The sequence below is a fragment of the Onychostruthus taczanowskii genome, unplaced genomic scaffold, assembly GCF_017590055.1.
Source record: "Onychostruthus taczanowskii isolate IOZ18803 unplaced genomic scaffold, ASM1759005v1 scaffold46, whole genome shotgun sequence".
NCBI lineage: Eukaryota > Metazoa > Chordata > Aves > Passeriformes > Passeridae > Onychostruthus > Onychostruthus taczanowskii.
The window spans coordinates 6570607-6591627 of NW_024502125.1; the positions used below are offsets into that span (position 1 = coordinate 6570607).

A 21021-nucleotide genomic window follows, 5' to 3' on the forward strand; every position below is an offset into this window, starting at 1 on the left:
ATCTCCTAAGCAGTCTCTATCTCAATGTGTCTTCTCATTTTTACCTTTACAATTTCTCTTTCCTGTCCTGCTCAAGTGGGGGTGAACAACAACAAGGTCAACCCATCATATTCTTCTAGAAGGCCTGAGTCCTACTGGGAATGGAATGGGAGCAACCTATGAAAGCTGGGGCTAAAGCTCTTAGAGTCCCCAAAAAGCAGACTGAAGTAAAACTGGTGGTTAAGATAGGATGCTAAGTAGTTTTACATTGTGTAAGAGACTGCAAAAGCCTTGGAGCACTGAGGTGAGGTTAACTTTGGAAGCAGGCCTCTTCCAAAGCAAGGTGAGCCTGCGGCCAGCAGTCATCCCCAGGCAGAAGGACAAGGTAGGGAATTATCAGTGTTAGGGGTGTCACTGGATGCACACCACTGTCACTACTGTGTGCAGGACAAACTGGACCTGACAGGAATGCTAATTTGCACCGAGGCAAGACAGGATCCCAAACTATCTTGTTTCAGCAGATATCATTGTACAATATAAACCTTCCCTAACCAAAGCCAAAGGGAGAAAGAGGATATGACCTTGAAAATGGTAAGGCACATCTAAAGGCGACGGAGAGGATCACACATGTGATAAACATCCCGAGTAGTCAGAGCTCTCATTGCACTCCAAAAGGCAGCTGGAAGGAGCAGGACAGGCCCTCTACCACAGCTTTTCCCAGGGCTGCATTCACCTTATGAGCAAGATTCACATCAAGGACAAAAATTGTCCAGTGTCTGCACCGGCACACCCAGTGTACTTGTACGCTCCTATGAGAAAGGAAGTGGTCTCCCAGCTGCACTCTTTTCTGGCAATCATTGTGCCTGCATAGGAATGCCTGTGCTGGAGCCTGGCAGAGCCACATCCTCCCAGGTCAGCAGCTGTTATACCAGGCTTCTGGTATCACAGCTGTGCTCAGGGTGCACGTTGTGGTGGTGTGCATCCCTTTGCTGGAGCTGCTCCCTCCATCAGGAAGTTTCAGTAATGCTCAGTTCAGTGACAGGGCCTTACAGCAGCTGGGGAAATCAAGGTGGGCAAGAACCATGTGGTTAGAGGCAGCTGGGGCTGCAGTGCTTGAAACACAGTGCTGAAACTTCCACACCAGTCAGCAGAAGGGGACTGGTGTGCTACAGGGTAAAATAGATTCAGCACACAGAGGAGAAAGGAGGTAAAGAGAGAAGCAAGGTGGTATCAGAGCCAAACACGCTATTTTAAACGTTTTTTTTTTTTCTAGGATTTTAAAATATTTGGGAAACCATTATCAATGGTAAAAGTACAGCACCGAAGTTACGGCAATTCTAGAAATTCTACTCTAGACAGGTGGTTTGCTCTTGCCAAACAGGCCCCAGCAGAAGGTATCTCTAATGCTGCAGTGAGTTAGCTCTCCCCCTTGGGCAAATTGCCTAATAAAGCTTTGAGGAGAATAAATGAGTGCCAACAGGCTTCTGCAAACAAGGGGAGAAGTTCTGGTGTCACAGCCCTGGCTGTGTTTAGCACTGCTTGCCGGTGTCTTTTCATTAACTCTCTTAATTTAGACTGTCTACAAATATGTCACTAAGTCAAGAAGCAAGCTTAAAATATCACAATTAAGCCAGTGTGTTTTCCATGGTTTTACTGAAACTGAAAAAGTAGTTCTGTACCAAAATGTACACAGTTTAGTAATAATACAAAAAGTTAATTCTGCCAGACAGAATGTCAGTTAAATCCACTGAAATGAACACTGAACCACCATTTATTGCCAGACCAGTGTTAAATAAAATCATTGAATGAACACAGAAACCAAGTAATTCCAAATTTCCTTAAATAAAAATAGTAGCAATTAGCAACAATACTGCAGGAAGATAAACATCCATGGTATTTGCTATTTACATGCCATCATAACATGTCTAGCATGTAGTATGTCTTCATGCTTGCACATTACATTTACGAGCTCATTACAATGGATATTAATGTGTAAATGTACTACAAAGCAACCCACCATGATGTGTATCAAATCTGCACGTTAGAAGAGCACCTCCACTAGACACCCGTTTAGGAATGATGCTGCAGGAAACCCAGCCCAATCCACTGATTCCCCCCACAAAAAGTCAAACAAGAAAAGCCAACACCAACCAAACAAAAAAATCATCAAGCATATTAATAATTTTCCTCCTGTGAGTAACTAGGCAGGGCTACGCATTTAGCAGTATTCCCAAAGGTGAATTAAACCAGAATAAATCTGGGTTTTCTTTATTACAGTAAGAACACCTGAGACTGCTTCACTGGTCCAAATACAGTATTTTATTACAAAAACTGCTTCTTACATTAACATGTAATTTCATTGAATCCCCTTAATTAGTACTTTTCATTGACAAAAAAGCTAAGATTTCTTTTTAAAATAAATATTCCCCACCTCAGAAAGAAAGTTCAAAAGGAAATTAAAAGAAAAAAAATCCCCTCCGTTTTCTTTTTAAGAACAGTGTGGTTTTCTGGCTTAGTTTTATCTCAGCTGAAATGGTGGATAAACACCTATTCTTGGAGAACAAGTGTTAAACACCTCATAAAAATCCCCAACATAAGGTACACAATGTGTATATATGTTCCTAAAGAGACTTCTTGTTAAGTAAGTGTAAACATCTGTTCTTGACTCGTTTGTTTGAATGCACTCCTATCAAATAATATTTGAGAAACTACATTTAAATACCTGACACATAACTGTTTTGAAGTTACCATTTCATTTTTTCTACAAAGTACCAAAACAGTTGAAGACACTGTTCTTCCCTACTTTAGTACAGACTATATTTAACAGTTCAGAACTTTACAGATCACAAGTTTTACATAAAGGAATAACCTAAATTGTGGTGTTAAACAATCAACACTGCTTAGCTGAAGCAGCAGCAAATCAAGTACTATATATAGACAGAATAGAATATAATATTTCTATTAAACTAATATCATTCAATTAAACTGTCTGATAGCCTAAGACCTGTTTTACATGTGGACAAATTAAAACTGGGAGTTCATAGAAAGTGATTAGGCTTGCCATTACTTTAAAAAACATGCTTGTTTAACCAGAAAATAAAGACGGCAAGGACCCAGTGCATTCAATCCAAGTTTACACCAACTTCTTTTGTTTTGTTATTTTAAATGTACAAAGTACATTACATTACTTTTCAGTTTAGTAGTTACCAGGACCTTATTAGGCAAAATAATCTCAACCTGTAAAAACATAAGACTGACTCTTCAGAAAATGATGTGTAAGAGTAAGAATTTGAAAGCCATATTCAAGACATCTGACAGACTTCTTTCACAGTCTCTAACCACTGAAGAAGGTCAAGCATAGCTAGTATCAAGTCTTGATCTCTTAGTTTCTCTTACACAGACATCATTGAGTTGAAGGCAATCTTTATTCTGAACTTCATGTATTTTGGTTTTTTTTCCTTGTGCACCTGGTCAGTTACTAAAACAATTCTTCATTTCAAAGCCATTTTAGTATTCAAGCTGCCTTTTTAGTGCAGGTTCCTTGAAGATCCTGTAGATTTATCTTTGACCTAATAAAACAGCAAGACAAATAAATTAGATAGTTAAAATGTTACACTGCTTTTATGTGTTGCAATTAGTCACAATCATTATTGACTCTCCTGTACTTGTAAGAGGATCAAAACAGCAAAGAAATACACAATTTTTTCCATTTTTTACCTGTTGTGGATCATGTGGCTTTTGACTAGATGCCCTGCTGCAAGAGCAGCCATTAGTGACAATTCCCCTGCCATCACTGTAGCACAAACAATTTTAGCAAGCTGACGGGCATTTTCACCAGGGTTATCTTGGCTTGCACCTTGAACCCCTAACATCTGGAAAAAAATACAAGGCAGTATTATGCTATGAAATCTAAGTCAATTTATTATATATTTGGTATTAAAATAAGTATTTCTAAATTATATCCAATGAATCTCTTTAATATTATTAAGACATTAGTGAATGTCTTAAGCTTTAAGAACTGGATACATGAAAACAATTCATTAGACATTTCTAACATTTTTATATAAAATATACTAAGTTTCAAACAGCCCCATTCCCACAATATTGCTTGCACACCACCTGAAGGCAACCTTTGATTTAAGAAGGTAAGTTGCTTTCAGCTTTGAGAACTATACCTGCAAACAGGCCTGCTGTGGGAGCAAGTTGGTGCCTCCGCCAACAGTCCCTATTTCTATAGAAGGCATCGTGCAGCTGATGTACAGGTCTTCGTTGGTGGAACCAGTCCTCTCCATCAAAGTGATGCAATTGGAGCTGCCCACATTCTGCGCAGCATCCTTCAGATCAAGGAGGAGAAACAACAATCCAGACACTTATATCAGTGTTTAATTAAGAATTACTGAACTAAAGAAAATGTGAACTGGTGTAAAACAAACCTACCTGACCACAGGCAATGTAGATTGCTGTCACAATGTTTGCTGCATGTGCGTTGTAGCCACCTATGCTACCAGCCATCGCAGAACCCACCAAATTTTTGTTTATATTTACTTCCACTAGATCTTCCGTAGTTGTTTTCAAGACCTGGAAGAAGTGATAGATACACTTTTACTACCCTCTTCATCAGGCAGGAGTAGAAATACTCTATTTATGGTTATTCATGGCCCTCACCCCTTGTTTGCTTCTGTATGGAATTTGACTCAATCATTGTCCTGGATACCTTTTATTTTTGTTCCAAAGGAGACTTGCAAATGTAGGATGTCCAAGTAACAATGGAAAAGTCAGTACAAAGGGTCTGGACTTGCACAGGTGAGAGAAGCTCACAGCTGGATGCTCCATTTCAAAGTCTCCCTTATATTCACAATGGAACAAGCAAAATCATCTTGATAGAAATATCCCATTAATTTACCTTGACATGATGTTAACATGCCTGTCAAGTTGTTCCAGACACTAAACTCTTCCCAAATTTGTTTTGCATATGAATATGGAGCCAAGCTGAAAAGTTCCAACACAAACCACTCTTCTACATAGGTAAATAAATACTATGAATAGTAATATAAAATTAAGTGGCACATTTATACTATAGTGACTGTATTTTGAAACTTTCAAGTAAGATTTATGCTGAATTTAATATAAAAATTATGAAAGATGGTCCAAAGAGATACTGTTGTTGAGCAAAATTTAAGATATTCCTGCACAGTACGAACAGTATTTACAGACAACTGCACCAAGTCTGCAGCACTGAAAAAAAATGTGATATTTATGTATTAAGAGTTCAATATAAGTAAATGTGGTGACACACAGGGCTGGGATTTGAGGAAAACCTTCCCAAATTTACCTAAAAATTATCAATGCCCATGATGAAAGGGCTACCTCCTCATTACTACCCTGGAATGAAATCCTGAGGTTACAATAGATATTGCCAGTGACAACAATTTGAAAAACAGTATACTACCCAAGAAGACATGATCTATGTCAATGTATAAATCCATTCTGCACACACAGTTAGAATCCTGTGTCCAACTCTGTGCCCAGAATTTTAGACATGGTAGAACTGTAAAAGATGAAGAGGTAAGGATGTTCAAAGACATACTAGAAGTCTGTTTACTCATTGCTGATAGAGAAACTAGTACTTTTCAGTCTGAAAATGAGAATAGCTGGGAAGGTGGACAGGCTGTGTCAAAGCTGTGAAATCTTGAGCAGTTGAGTGAAGATAACAAGTCTTAAGCATCTCCCCTAGTACAAAACTGGGGCATCATCAAATGGAATCAACACTAAGGTAGCTCTCACACAAGGCGAAGCTGGACTGTAGAATACTGCCCAGAATACTACTTCTAGAAGTTTATATAGTTTTCCAGAAGGGACTGGAGAAATCACTAGGGGAAAGCAAGCAAAAAAACAACCCCTATCCAATATGCAAATACCCACTTATAAGATCTTGAACAAGTGTTACAATGTAGTGAATTCTTCCCAGGATATTGTCTCCCATGGCCAGTGCTGACAACCAGGTAACAGGCAATGGATTTTCTCTGACACAGAAGCCAGCTTCTGAACTCAGGTGGAAGAGAATCTAAGACACTGTTGTAATGGAGGACAAGCTGGCCAGAGAATACAACTGGCATTGCTTATAAAGCAATACCCTTGGTCATGCAAGATGCCAAGACAGCTTTGTGGTAAGTAAACCACCTGATTATCTGTTTCCATTGTAGGAGGAAGCATACAAGTATTGAAGAGAAAGCCAGGTGCATGTGAGACAAAATATGAGTAGAAGGGTTAAAAGACTGGGTTTCATGACAGACAAAACAGAACATGTAAACATCTGTCAAAACTTGGCGTAATTTTTCAGAGGTTAAACATGAAAATCCTAATGCCTTCAACCAGATATGCATCATTAAACACATACACACTATTTCACACAAGCCACAAGGAAAAAGGAAGTAACTACTCACTCAGAGAAATGGCTTATCCTACAGAAGTACCTGTAAAGATGTGTAAGAACTATCCTTACCTGGAAAACCACTTTCAGTTTATATTTATGATGTAAAGTAAGAATCAGTTTTGCAAAATGTATGTATTTTTATAAACAAGAAAGCAGACACTTACTTCTCTAACAACCTTAGCTGGAATGACTGCTTCACAGACAACAGACTTCCCTCTTCCTTCTATCCAGTTTATAGCAGCAGGTTTTTTGTCTGTACAGTAGTTGCCACTGATAGCTATAACTTGAAGGTCAGGAAACTCCTCATTCAGCCTCGCCAGTGCTTTTTCAGTACCCTGTTAAGAGAGAAACAGTTAATAGGCTAGGTTTATCATTATGGGTGTAAAACCAGCTATTCAAGGACAGTGGAACAGTATTCTAATCAGATTATCAGTCACAGTGGAAGAAAAGAACACAATATAATGAAGAAACAAGAAACAGGAGGGGGAAAAACACAAACAATTATGACTATCCTTTTTCTAATCACTTTGGGAATTATATTGGGGAATAACTGGTTTTTCCTAGTGCATACAGACTCCCTGGATCCCTTTTAGGTACATGGACATATGGTTACCATACTGAAGATATAAAAGGAACTAAGTTGAATATTACAGGCATGGAATTAATCTGTTTTGGATGTATTGGAAAGAGCTTCTCTACACTAGGAAATCAGACTAGAAAATCTGCTATGATCAGACCCACATTTATAATGGTTCTGACTGCCTATTCTATATGAAGTTTGAGTCTAACGTTATTCATTTCCTACAGCACAAGGCATCCCACCAATCTACGGATCGTATCTCAAGTTCTTCCCCATGTTTGTATATAAACAAACAAGCAAAACTAGAGAACATCTCTCTGTTGCCACTCCTAATTCTTTATTAACTAGGAAGTGATAAACACAATAACAGAACAATTATTGCTGGATAAAATCTTTGGCTCAAAGCAACAGTGCAACCAGCTTAGCTTCTCCTATTACCAAAAATACTTTCTTTAAATAATTATTAAAAATATAAAATAAAAAATTACATTTTACTTTCATCATTCTCTTCCTACTTTTGTCTTGACAAAATCAAACATTTTTATTATTGTGTGTCTCGTCTTTCTGATGTCACAGGTTATTAGGCTACTTTTAAAAATGAATACCCATTTTTAAAAAAATACTTAAGGGTAATGGTCCTTACTTTTGAAATCATATTCATTCCCATTGCATCCCCTGTTCCAGACTGAAAACGGATATAAAGGTTACGACCAGCCAAACTGATGAGAAGTTTTTGTAGGCGGGCAAACCTGCAAGAAAATTTAACTATTACTTACAATCCTCATGGGAATTATTAGGTTTAAGTGGCAAAATTACAGTAAATCTTTGCAAATTGCACTGCTAAATACAGAATCATAGATTCCTTTATGAATCATTTGGAAAAGAGCTGTAAAACCAACAAGAGTCCAGTCTTTGACAGACAATCTTTCCAACAGGAGCACAGCATCAAGAGCTACATCCATTTCTTGAACCCTTCCAGGCATGGTGCTTTCTTGAATAGGTACTACAAAAATATTCACTGTAAAAGTGTTCACTGCCTTTTTATATTTTCTATCCCTGAACTTAAGGAACTAAAATATCCTGAACTGCTAACATAAATTTTATTCATTTCTATTCCTTAAAACATCTCACTACCAGTTATAAAGTAATAATGAGGCCTTTGGAAATTCTGATGTAAGTTTTACAGCAGGGCAAAAAGCATGCTATGTTCAACAGTGCAAGCTGCACAAGTTACTCAAAACACAGAAAATACTGCATTTAAAAAGCAGCATGAGCTGATTTTGGCCAAAATACACATGTACCTTTGGCTGACACTTGTTAAGAAACACAACAGGTAAGAAAATCTCTCTCTGAATCTTCCTAAAGCAAGAAGGTAATCATAAGACCTAGAGAAAACTCTAGGGCCTGAAATAGACTTATTCTTACCACTCTCTTACATTTTTTTAGCATTTCAGTTCTACCATTAGTTTACCTTGTACTCTCTGAAACCTCACAGATTAATTATATTAATAATATCATGTGAAAGACCAAACTCTGAGGGTCTTTTCAGCATAGTAACTGCAGTTAGTTACTCTGCCTAGTAAAAATCAAAGTAAGTTCATAAGATTTTTAAAAAATGCTTAGACAAGTTAGTAGTCTATTAATTACTATGTAGTATATATCTATTTGTTGTTAATACACAGTTTACCATTATCAGTGAAAAAATGTTTATTGGTAGCCTCGGCACACTAGCCTGAGCGACTTCTGTCCTGTTAGATACTCACAACATTGGGATAGCCAAAACAGAGATGTAATATCCTCTACTACAGTACTCCAAAAAAACAACTGAGATCTTTCTACCATCCATGGAAGTCTTATGTCTGGAAATGAAGCTGGAACAGCCATTATACTAACCTACTTGTGCTGTCAAAAGCTTCCTTCATTATTTTAAAACCTTCAGGGCTTTCAAGCCAGACTTTCACCTCTGCAGCCTGGCAAGCAGTGGGCAACCTTACAACTGGTCCTCGAGTCATCCCATCTGCCAGAATGCGGCTACTTGCTCCTCCACCAAGCTAAAAACCAAAGCAGAAGGTGGATAAAGTAAGATTACTGAAATTTTAATTTTCAAGAAATAAAATGTATGCATTATATAAACCTGAATATGTTTAGGTTTATATAATGAGTATTTTTATGCATTATATTTACGTATGTTTATAATATAGGAAGTTTTCTAAGATTTTAAAGTCACACAATACTTACACATATTGCTCTACATCCTCTGTTTGTGCTTGCTACAAGACACCCTTCTGTTGTTGCCATTGGCACCTGAAACTCTTTGTTATCCAAAACCAGAGGTCCTGCTACGCCTACCGGAATAGGCATATATCCAATCACGTTTTCACAGCAAGCTCCCATCACCTTACAGAAACCATACAAAACAATCACTCAGGTTACATTCCAGTGCTACAGTACAGCAATGCTACATAAAATGCCTATGACTACATCAAGGCATCTTTGTAAAACACCCACAAATTTACCCATAAAGCAACTCATTGACACTTCAAAAAGTTAACAGCTACAGCTAACACTATTCAATACTAGGCAGATGTATTGAATCCTGTATGGTAATAAATTTTACTTAAATAACCTTTAAGTTTTAAAATAATTTTAGAACTATTTTCCATTTTAACTTGTGCTCAAGGCAGTATTATCAATCAGTTGAGCTCTGGCTCAGTATTAGTAGAACTCTGCATTTCTTAGATAAGTCAGTTGCATATTTTGATAGGAAATACTTTTTGGATAACTTACAAAACTCATGCACCACCCTAGGTTTAAAAACATCAAGAGCAATTAAAGGTGGTGCCTCATGTTCGCCTTTTATTTTTTTCCTTCTACATCAGTTTTGACCATGCTTATTGTTAACTCATATACATGACTATGGATTTATTTAATAGCAACACCTTTCACTAGACCAGGTTGCTCAGAGCCCCATCCAGCCTGGCCTTGCACACTGCCAGGATTGGGCCAGCCACACTTTCTCTGGACAACTTGTTCCAGTGTCTCACCACACTCACAGTGAAGAATTTCTTCCTAACATCTAAATCTGCACTCCTTCAACTTAAGGACGCTCCCCCTTGTCCTTTCATTACAGATCCTTGTGCAAAGTCCCTCCTCCCTCTCTTGTAAGCCCCCTTCAGATACGGGAAAGTGCTTTAAGGTCCTGCCAAAGCTTCCTCTTCCAGGATGAAAAACCCCAACTCTATTAGCCTGTCCTCAACAGGTGAGATATTCCCAACCCCTGATCAATTTAGTGGCCTCCTCTGGACTTGTTCCAACAGGTTCATGTTTTTCTTCTCCTGTGTTTGGAAAACAGTCTTACAGTGAATTCTGCTTGTCTACTTTGTACATACCAAAGAATAATTATAATTCCTGTAAGGAAGATACTGCAAAGATGAAGGTTCAGGAAGTTTCTTAGACAACATCTGTCTGCGAATGGATACACCTCGCTCCTGGGTTTCCATCAGGGTTTCCAGTTTGTATGCAGGAATATGCTTAGCATTAACTAAGCTGATAACCTCAGCATCAGTAAGAAATTTTGCTCCTTCCTGAAAACATAAAGGGTGGAGAGAGAAAATCCTTTCAAATGTTTCTAGAAGAAGAAGAGTAGCAACTTTACTTTGCTAAAGGCGTCAACTGCAAACATCAGGTTTTACAGCAGGCCGACACATGATCAAAAACTTTCGTGATCAGACACCCATTCATACATGTACATGATGAAGCTCCAAAGACTTGGTATGTTATTAATGATGAAGCTAATCCCTTCTCAACTGACTTGAGAAGTAACTCATTAAAGGGTTTTGTTTTAGTCATGACCTCCACACCCTCCCATGTTATTAAAGCCATGTAATTTCCTGAAGAATGATATTACAACCAATGGGATTATCTAAAAGCTGGGAAAAGAACTCTAACAACTCTCAAATCAGATGTTGCAGTAGAGGTTAAATAAAAAAGGTTTTTTTCCATACCTGTGCATTTCCAAGTATACGAACACATTCCTCAATAGAACGTGGCTCTTTAGGTAACTCAATCTCTTCCTCTTTTCCACTAAGACATGAAGAAGTTTCCACAGGGCTGGAATTGCCTACCACAAATGTAGCCTTGGTTGATAACTCTGCTAATACAGGTTTTATGACTTCAGCTGCACAGAGATAATAAAAATGAACTGCAGTTCAGAAAATCCTGAAGTTTTGATACCAAATATAATATGCTACCAAAGATTGCACAATTTGTTCCAAATACTCATTAATGAGTCCAGACTTTAGAACTATAAAAATTACCTACCACTTTCATCTTTGGGAATGACAGCTTCTTCTCCTGTGTTAGATTTCTGACTGTTTTTCAGAAGTTCAGTCTGCTTCCTGCAACAATTTTCAGGGACCTTTTTCTGTACCATCACAGGAGACGTTATGGGATTCTTCAGTGAGAGGGTAGATTCAGTCTCCGCTTGCTCAAAGAAAATATATTTGACAGCAAGGAGAAGCGCTAATCCAAGTGTGATTACTTGCTCAATGTCCATACTGGCCATTCTAAAAATGATTAAAAAGTAAGTACAGAGTAAATACAATTTGTTGCTTAGAACAGCATTTTGACATTTTTTGCTTCAGAAAGAGTAAATTCCATCATCACATGGTTACAGAAATTCCAGTCAGAAGATATTTTCTACCAGGACATTGAAGTATGCTAGGCTAGGGTGGAAAAATCATTCTTCATACTACTATCAACATGAAAATCTTTAGACGTCATTAAAGAGTTACATAAATCTGGCTAAAAAGCAGCCCCAGTATGAAAAATGACTGTAAAAGATTCACTGATAGCTATATCAAATTGATTTGATACCTGTCCCCCAATGACAAGACAAAGTTTCTTTTATCATCCTCTACCAATTATGACTACTATGATGAAAGATGAACTGTTAAGATGGGACAAAACTCCTGTGCCTATACCAGAAAATTCAGAGTTCTCAGAAAAAACTTGAACTGAGCTGAAGGAAAAGCCATAGTATAAAATGGGTTTTGCACTTAGGTATGAACAATCAGAAACTCTGTGTAAGTAATTACTCTAGTGCAGTCTTAAAATTATTTCCAATATGCTGTGAAAGATGCTAGTGGGAAAAGACAATGTTTTGATGCATACAGGACAGCTAGCTCTTGATCATGTCCTCGATTATTTCAAGGGTTTGGACAAATGGCATAATATTGACATTTCTTCTGAATGTCACCTCTGGTTCCAAGGAGTCCTACAGTGGTCAGACCTCTAAGTCTGCAAGCCTTGTGACTTAGGACAACAAGCTTCTTGCTTGGCAGCAGTAGAAATACAGCACAATCTCACTTCTGTGAAGCCACCCACCGAGAAAGGTAGAACTGCCACAGTGAAACATTAGGTTCAATTCTCTTTGGTGCATTCTCATCCAATCCCACTGAATTTTCAACAGTACTGTTTTGAGCAGCTGGTTCCGCTATCCAACGACTGTGGGCGTGAACAAGAACCAAACCCAGTGACTGTATAAAAAACACAAAACAAGTATTAATTTTTCAAATGTAACTTGGTATCTAACCCACTAACAGTAAATACTGTCCTCTTTCTGTTTGGATATTTTTGATGTTTTTTTCTCCCATGATTCCCATGCCTCTAAAATCCAAAAGCTCATTTTCCACACCTCTAATTAACACCCTTTATGGCCTACTGTGACATTGCTGTATAGTAGTTTTGGATGCATCCCACTCACATTTTTTCTCTCGCTCAAGAAATAAGCAAAGGAAGCTGAGGGTACTACAGGGTTAAGAGGGAGCACACATGAAAGAACCTTGAGTGCTTGGCAGAGAAATGGCATAAGCAGGAAAATAACAGGGGATGTTGATTAAAAACTATGACTGTAAGTCCAACTAATGGGCTGCAGAATACAAGTCTATAGGAAACAAAAGCTTGATTTTTGCACCAGGACACCTCACTGATTGCATCACCACAGGTGAAAAAGAGCCACAAACCATAATCATTTTGACCCTCTGTGTCACAGGATTTGGTTTATTCTCTTCTTCTTCCAGAACACGAGCAAAATGACTAAGCTGCCATATAGGGCGCCCTTCACGACTCTCTCTTGAAAGCTGCAAAAAAAACCCCCAAAATAGGTCATATATAGCACCTGTTAGAAGAACCAACAAATAAGATTCCACATTACATTTTTATTTGATTATTGACAAATTACCAAGAGTCTGTAGTTAACTTTCAATTGTGAAAGACCCTGGACAGACAATAAGTTACACTATCATCTGTTCAGTATGCTTTAGATCACAACTACTACTGGGCGTGACTCATTTACAGTGATTTTACATGGTACTGTCTCCAGTTTACTTTGAAAGGAAGATGAACATGCCGGCATGTACCTTGATGATGAAAAGTATAGCCTACAGAAGCACAGGGCTGAATACTAGACTTGAGGTTGTCTTGAAGTTGGTCTTACCTCTAATACCAATGACACACAAGCTGGAAAGAAGGTCATGAAGACAAAGTAGTTGGCAAGAACAGACATACAGCCAAAGCAGCACATAATTTCAAGCTGTCGTACACCTAAATAAAAAGACAGTTTTTACATTTGAATATGCAATTGGCTACAGTTGAAGAAGTGCTGCTGGACTAAGAAAGAAACCATTACTGACACTACAGATTACAGAAGGAACCATCAAGATTAATTAAAAACAAGAATCTTAAGGCCTACTCATTGTGCAATGGCTTATTCTAAGCACAGTATGTACTTATGTATTGACAGAAAAGTATTTTAAGGTGTAATTCAAGATAAATAAAAATGAAGTTCACCCAGATTTTAAACTTCATAATGAAAGCTTGAAACTCCTTACTTCTTTGAGCAAAAAAATTAGCCAACATTATGTACTGAACTCCCTTTCCAAATACGGGATGTTCAGGCAAGAAGTACACCCCACCTACTTGTTCACAATATCCAGAAAAAAGCCAAGCTAGCCAAGTTGCACATGCATTACACAACTGCCTTAGTAAGGATGAAAGGGCTAACAGTATAAAATGTTTTAAAAACTATATACAAGACCAAAATGAGCTTTTGTCCCTAAGATATAAAGAAGAAAACAGCTTATTGATACACAATATCCTGAAAGAACCAAAACTATTTGATGAGCAAGTGCTCTTCAAATAAGAATATGCTGTTAAGGTATGCAATGTAGTTGAAAAAAACTCAAACCAAATCTTATGAAAGCAGCTGCACAGAAGTTCATTCCTACTACACAATGCTCAAGGAAAGTCATTACTAGTATTTCAAACTTTGGTTCAACATGTATATATTAAATCATATTTGCAATAAACCAGTAAAATAAACTAATTAGGAGATAGATAAAGAAATAGATTAAGTCACTCCACTCTCATGGGTAACACCTATTATTTGAAACTCTCCATATCCTAATGTCTCTCAAAAAGCCTTTTTTAACTTAGACTGTATGGCTCACCTGACATGGTACCAACACCGATTACAAGACACTCCACAAGTGCATCCAGTGTAAACGTAGGGCCTAATATTGCCATCCCACGTGAAATATTTTCTCTTACTTCATCCTAGAAAGAAAAATTTCTGTCCATTAACATGAAGACAAAAACAAAATTAAGTTGGACATAGCATGACTAGTAAACAGAGTAGTATTATGGTGGTAAGGCCTTCTAAAACATGTATTGAAAATTAACTATTATGAGAAAGAGGAAATAGAATAGATTTTCTGTATGCTATTTTATTATACTTTCACAGTCTATTGACACAAAATTATTTCATTTTGATGGATTTCTCTACCTTTGCCTCATCAGTATTCTAAGCTTCTACAACACCAATGGGCAGAGCCACTAATTATATTAAATTCAAAAGAACACCACTTCTAAATCTGAAGACATGAAATAAGTCACTTGTGTCATGGCATTTCAAAATTTCTTACAATCACATATCTGAACTCCAATTACTATTACTTTAGTATTTTATATTTAACTCTGTAGATTCAGCTGATAGAAAAGTGGTCACAAAAGGCACTGAAGCTTTCTGCTGGAGAAAAAAGGATTTCCTCCAGAAAGCAGGCATGACAGACTCTAGAGAGTTTGCTACTGTTTTCCTGGTGATGGTATTTTTGGGGCAGCAGAGGGAAAAAACAACGTAGAAGAAACCTTTTTGTAAAATATTCTCTTAAAAATTACCAAAAAATTCTGTACTTGCAGTAATCGTAAAATAATACAGAACACATTATATTGCATATATAGAAACTGTATGTTGTAATATACACCAAATTAAAATATAACATATTATGTTCTGTCACAATTACTATGTGCAAATGCCATGTACAGTATTTTGTAAGCACAAAGTAATCCCACTTAATATACCTTTATTTCAGAATTTGGAGTATTAGTAAACAAACATTACCAGGTATGACAAGCAAGATGTCCTGTCAATCTCTCCTACTGTGTTGTGTTAAATGTATTAGAGCATGGATGTTGCTGTCTGCACATATGCTACTGCTAATGTTCTGCTAACATTTAGCCTAAAAACATGTTTTTCTTAGTCGGTACAGCATAACATTGGATGTGTCTTTAGATATCCTTCTGGAGTCCTAGAAATTAACTTTTTTACTGTCAGTAAGCTTTTTAAGGGAGACTGTCTAGGAACTCTAGCCTCCTTGGAAGAGCTGTAAGCATTGCTGGTTTAAAGTTCCAGTTTAATGAAGTCATGCTCATACATACAATTAACAATGCACATGGCTGTGCACACTAGTTTTACCAAAGTACTATTCACTAGAAGACAAGAGAACACATTCTGGATAGAATCTGATCCTTTTGTTATTTACGTATCCTCAAGACATTATTTCCCAGTGTGTCTCTCCACTTGGATTACTCATACAATTATAAAATGGCTTGTTTTGAAAGGGGCCTTAAAGCCCACCTAGGTTCTAATCAACTGCTATGCGACAATGTTCTATTCTGAACATTAAATTAAAAGTCTCCACTGCAAACAAACAAACAAAAATCCCAAAGTAAAGCACCAACCAACCAAAAAATCCTTAAAAATAACTCGCCTGACCTGTGAGTTGGAACTGAGCGCAAATTTGGCTAATGCACTTGCTCTTGACAAATCAATCAGAAGCAGGAAGAATGGTAAAGCTTCACTGAAAAAAAAAAAAAAAAAAAAAAGAGGCATATGTTAAAATTCAAGGTTTATGGTACAGGAAAAAAAATGTAAGCATAAAATCCAGAATAACAATCCATTACTTACTTTAAACCTGTCAGTTCTTTATCCAAGAAGTGAATTACCACTGTACTAAAAACAAAACTTGAGAAGATTGTGAAGAGGCCAGCAATACCTTGAAAAAACAAGAGAATAGGAAATTTTTCATTTATATATAATGGAAGAGGAAAAGGAAAAGAAAAAAAAACCTAAAATCCCCCACTTTTAGATGAATCATGACAATGAATGATAATTCCTGCCTCAGTGCATTAACAGCAGCTAAGATACAAACTGAAGTAGATGCTATTTTTATAGATATTAAAATCTAAAATCTGTAATGCATTCAAAGTAAGACTCAGAAATAAAGGCCTAAATCTGAATTTATTTTAAGTTAAATTAAAACTGGCTTAAACAGCTCTACAATTTTAAGTATTTCACATAATAAACAGTTATTTCAAGAATGACATTTTCAGTGTTTATATAATCCTACACAACCTTTCACTGAAAAAATAGTACTTTGATACATGCAAAACATTTTTTCTGCAATCCGTAAAATAATGCTGTTGTGAAAATAAGGATTAAAAAGTTAGTATTTGTTACCAATTTAGGTGAACCACTTCCCCCACAATTAAAACACATACAGCAAATACAAAAACCAGATACAATACCTAGAATGTATTTTGATCCAAGCTGCCTTAGGTTCTGAAACTGGAAATATATATAAAGAATTGCTATGCAGCGTGTGATTGTCAGGATGATGATGTCACTGCTCAGAACATCCTGTATGAAATACAAAGCAATTTAGTTAGCTTTTACACTATGGAAAGTCCATTGTGAAATGTTAAGTCCACTGTGAAGCTACCTTAAAAGTGAAGTTCCAGAATAAAATAAATATCACTGCTAGTCTTGCCTTAAAAACTAAAAATACTAAAACACTAAAATGCTTAGTCATTAGTGAATCACTGCTTGCATACAGCTTTAATGTCTAAAATACGAAAAGGCCATGAAGAAGCTTCTGCATGGTTACTTTACTCCTAATACATCACAGCTTGATCATATTCTACAGAAAACCCTGGATCTACTGATTAACACCAAATACTACAAAATTATTTTAAATCCTTACTTCTTCAAGTTTGGGGCACTCATAATTCCAGCCACAGATCTTGTCATTCCCAGTGAACATCTTCATAGACATCATGCAGATAGTGAGAGTCACTGTTCCCACAATTACTTCCCATGGATGAGAGGCTACAAAAAGGCCATGCATTCGGAAGAGTCTGGACAGCATTTTCAAGGCTGTTTTTCTATACTTAGCAAACCTGCAGCAAAGGAATACTTAATATAAGTACAAGATTCAGTGAAAAATACACTTTCCTGCAAGACATCCTTCAGGAAATAGAAGCAAAATCACTTAAGGCAGAGATGAGTAAAGAAAGGAATCTTTACCTTTCCTTCTATCTTCCACGCAAAACACATCTATTTCTAATATTCCAAAATACAGTATGATCTGCCCCTGTCTTCTCAACCTTTTTTTTTTTTGTACTACCCATCTTCCTGGCTTCTTCTCAGTCTTTGCCACTGGGATTAGGTCGCATATTAGAGTATGGTGATAATAATGCCGAGGTTGAGGGTTCAGTCCCAATATGGGCCATTCATTTAACAGCTGAACAGTGACTTTTGTGGGTCCCTTCAAATCTGAAGATTCTGTGATTCTAAAGCCTCACTACTCTCATGAGATCTCTTGAAATCTTCTACCATACAATTCTGATACTGCTTTGACTCAAAATTCTTGTTTTTACCGTCTATGTAAGCACTCACCAAATTCTGTTATTTTTCTGTACTCGTTCTTCCCATCAAAAATACTGATGAGCTATAAAAATTATCAATTAACCATTACTGGTACTACTCAACAGCAGGAATTGCGATGTTATGTTCCTGTCTGTGTCCTCTCTACTTTCTGTTCAATATTATTCTGTGATACAAATTAATTACAATTCAAAAATATTCCTTTTCCGTCTAAAGCATGCAAGTCCTCACGTAACAGTATTGTGGCAGTTCTCTTCTACCCTTTACTATTCCCTGGTTACTGGTGCATTTTATCATTCCTCTGCTTCCAACAGATAACAAACATTTACCAGAAATGTTCACAGCTGTCTTTCACATAACTAACAACGTGAATGTTCAACACATCCTTCAGACCACATCCTGGTCTATCTGCTCTGCGTTGTTTCTTTCTGCAAGTCAAAGATCTTTACTTACATTTTACTGCACAGAAATAAATTGACATAACATTCTTACACACATTAGTAACTGGACTCTCCTCATAAAAATAACAGCTTACAAAACTGCACTTAAAAGTTAAAAAATGCTTAGCCTGGCTAACAGAGACAATCTGCAATTTACATGTACCAACCTAGTACTGCAAGATTTTCATGGAGGCCTGAGGGCTCTACATACCACCACCTCAAAGTGGATTAAAAAAAAAATCCATTTGTGCTGTCCTAAATGCAACAATCCATCCATAGGACTTTTGCTATTACTTCTTTTGCTTGGACATCAAAAATGAAGCCGACATTCAATGGAGAAAATAAGAGACAGGCAAATCTATCTGCCTAAGTACTCCTGAAGATACCAGAATCATCTTGGTTTCCTACCAATACCAATCTGTATCACATGAGCACCAACAGCAATTATTTATTTTTCTTTATCCTTCCACAGTGAAGGTGTGGCAGGATGTTTGTGGCTCATGGAGCCAAAGTGGGAAAATAGTTGAGAAGACTGCCTACTTTAAGAACAAATAATTTGATTTCCTGACTGAATGCTTTTTAAAAAATAAAATTAAAAATTAACCCCCTCCTTTTAAAACTGTTATTATCCCTTCTTCTTCCCTGTATCATATACTCTTTATTGCGTTCTGTAAATTTATGTTCTTGCAAAGCTGTTCCACACTGGTATTATCATTTCTCCTCAGCACAGTGGAAGGTATGTTTTAATTAGGAAAACTAAAATAAAACCCAGCCAGAAGAATACCTGTGCTGAAGATTTTGAAACAACACAAAAAAAATAGAAAGGGCATCACAACATCCTCTGAAAACACAAATAATTTTGACTACCACTCTATTTCAGGAAAATCATAACTAGCAGTTACTACAGGACTTTACAGAGTTCTACCAGTCCTGAACCTAGTAATACTGCTAATACAACTATTTCAGCAAGTTGGAATGATTATCTGACAATCAAAAACCAATTAGGATGGCTAGAAAGATTTCAGAATCTTTACTGAGAAATTGTTTTTCCCATTTCTAATCAGAAATGGTAAAAGTAAAATGGCTTCACATAATTAATTGGGGGGGAAATACATTAATTAAGCAATTAATTAAAATAATGATCCATAGTATCTTACTTGTATTATTAACTGCTACTATCCTGAAAAACAGGATGCCTCATCACTCATCCTGGGGATAACTGAGCCATACTAAGTCCTAACATAAAATGATTCTTTAAAGTTTTTGTGTTGATTTAACCTGCCCAAAGAGCAGGATGCTTTCTACTATGCAGTTGACTTTTCTAGAAAATATTGATGATTTCACACACTGATTCTGCATTACGATGCTATAAAAAAAATTCAGTGCATAACATCAGCTGACATTTTTGTTTAAAATATTTATGCACTCACACTGACTTCTAGCTTGGAATTAGCAAGACATAACACTAAATGTAAAGCTGAAATTTAACATCTATGCTACTGAGTTTCAAAATGGTGGCTCAAAAGGGATGGTTTATAAATCCTGTTTGCCTTTGTTTTCAATCAAAAATTTCTCTACGAGACTAGAAAAGAAAACAATCCATTTTGGGAATAAAAACAGAATGCAAAATATGAACAAACCCCAAATGTGACCCCCTCAAAAATTACCCAGAGCGTAAAAAGCAAACTAGACCGGTTGTACGTAATCGTTTAGAGCAATTACCACCCACGTAACAGTACGACTTGCCTCTTAAATTCTTAAGGTTTGTTACACAGCTCTCACTAACCTCAGAGCAATCCTGTGCAACACCACCTATCCCATCAGCACTAATTCCCCATCTCCGCCTATCTGACTCAGCAGTACCCACAGCAATCAAGCGGCGTAAGAGCCGAGGGAAAACCTGTGCGGAGCTCACCCGGACCGCACAGACACCACAGAGACCCTGACACACCGCAAGAGAGGCATTTTTCTTCGAAGAGGGGGAAGCCACCGCGCCGCAGGCCCACCGCTGCAGCCCGCGCGAAACGCGGCCAGCCCGACGGCGTCAGGAAGGTAACGGGACAGCGACACGGCCATCCGCCGCACGCCACCCAGGGCGGCGGTGAAGCGCAGCGGCCGCCACTCCGTACGTGCGCGGATAGCGACGCCGCCTTTCCCAACCGGCACTCGGGGCCCGGAGCCGGCCCGCTGGGCACGGCGGACGCGTGCTGCCAGCCCCACGCCCCGCACCCCCACCGGTCCCCGGTCGCCGGTCCCCGGTCGCCGGTCCCCGGTCGCCGGTCCCCGGGCGAGCGCGCGCCACGCCCCGCCCGCGCGCGTCACCCGCCCAGTCGCCGCGGCAACGGCCCGGCGAGCGCCGCGCGGCCCCACGCGCCATCAGGAGCGGCGAACACGCCATCGCGCCATGGGCCGTCCGCCAATGGGGTGCCGCGCTCCCCGCCCCGCGCCCTCTGATTGGGCGGGTTGGGGAGCGCTGCCACCACCTCCCGGGCACGCCCCCGGCCGCGCTCAGGGCGCGCCCCGCCGC

At 38.1% G+C, this 21021-nt stretch overlaps 1 protein-coding gene across 1 annotated transcript; it reads right to left on the reverse strand.

Moving 5' to 3' along the window:
• Positions 1 to 1615: 1615 nt before the first annotated feature.
• Positions 1616 to 17705, reverse strand: HMGCR (3-hydroxy-3-methylglutaryl-CoA reductase). Its single transcript, XM_041414702.1, has 19 exons — positions 17372 to 17705; positions 16917 to 17028; positions 16297 to 16384; positions 16105 to 16189; positions 14501 to 14606; positions 13489 to 13595; positions 13016 to 13132; positions 12378 to 12529; positions 11313 to 11557; positions 10997 to 11169; positions 10382 to 10576; positions 9231 to 9389; positions 8886 to 9043; positions 7636 to 7741; positions 6577 to 6747; positions 4417 to 4557; positions 4155 to 4313; positions 3697 to 3851; positions 1616 to 3548 (listed from the first exon to the last, which is right to left on the reverse strand). The coding sequence occupies exons 1-19, from the start codon at positions 17534 to 17536 to the stop codon at positions 3494 to 3496; spliced, it is 2649 nt and encodes an 882-aa protein (XP_041270636.1). The 5' UTR covers positions 17537 to 17705; the 3' UTR covers positions 1616 to 3493.
• Positions 17706 to 21021: the final 3316 nt, after the last annotated feature.

Coding starts and splice junctions, on each gene's coding strand:
- HMGCR (XM_041414702.1), bottom strand. CDS start 17,536: ATGCTGTCCAGACTCTTCCGAATGCATGGCCTTTTTGTAGCCTCTCAT. Junction 11,170..11,312: donor CATTCCCAAAGATGAAAGTG/GTAGGTAATTTT, acceptor ATCTCTGTGCAG/CTGAAGTCATAAAACCTGTA. Junction 9,044..9,230: donor GAGGATGTAGAGCAATATGT/GTAAGTATTGTG, acceptor TTTGGTTTTTAG/CTTGGTGGAGGAGCAAGTAG.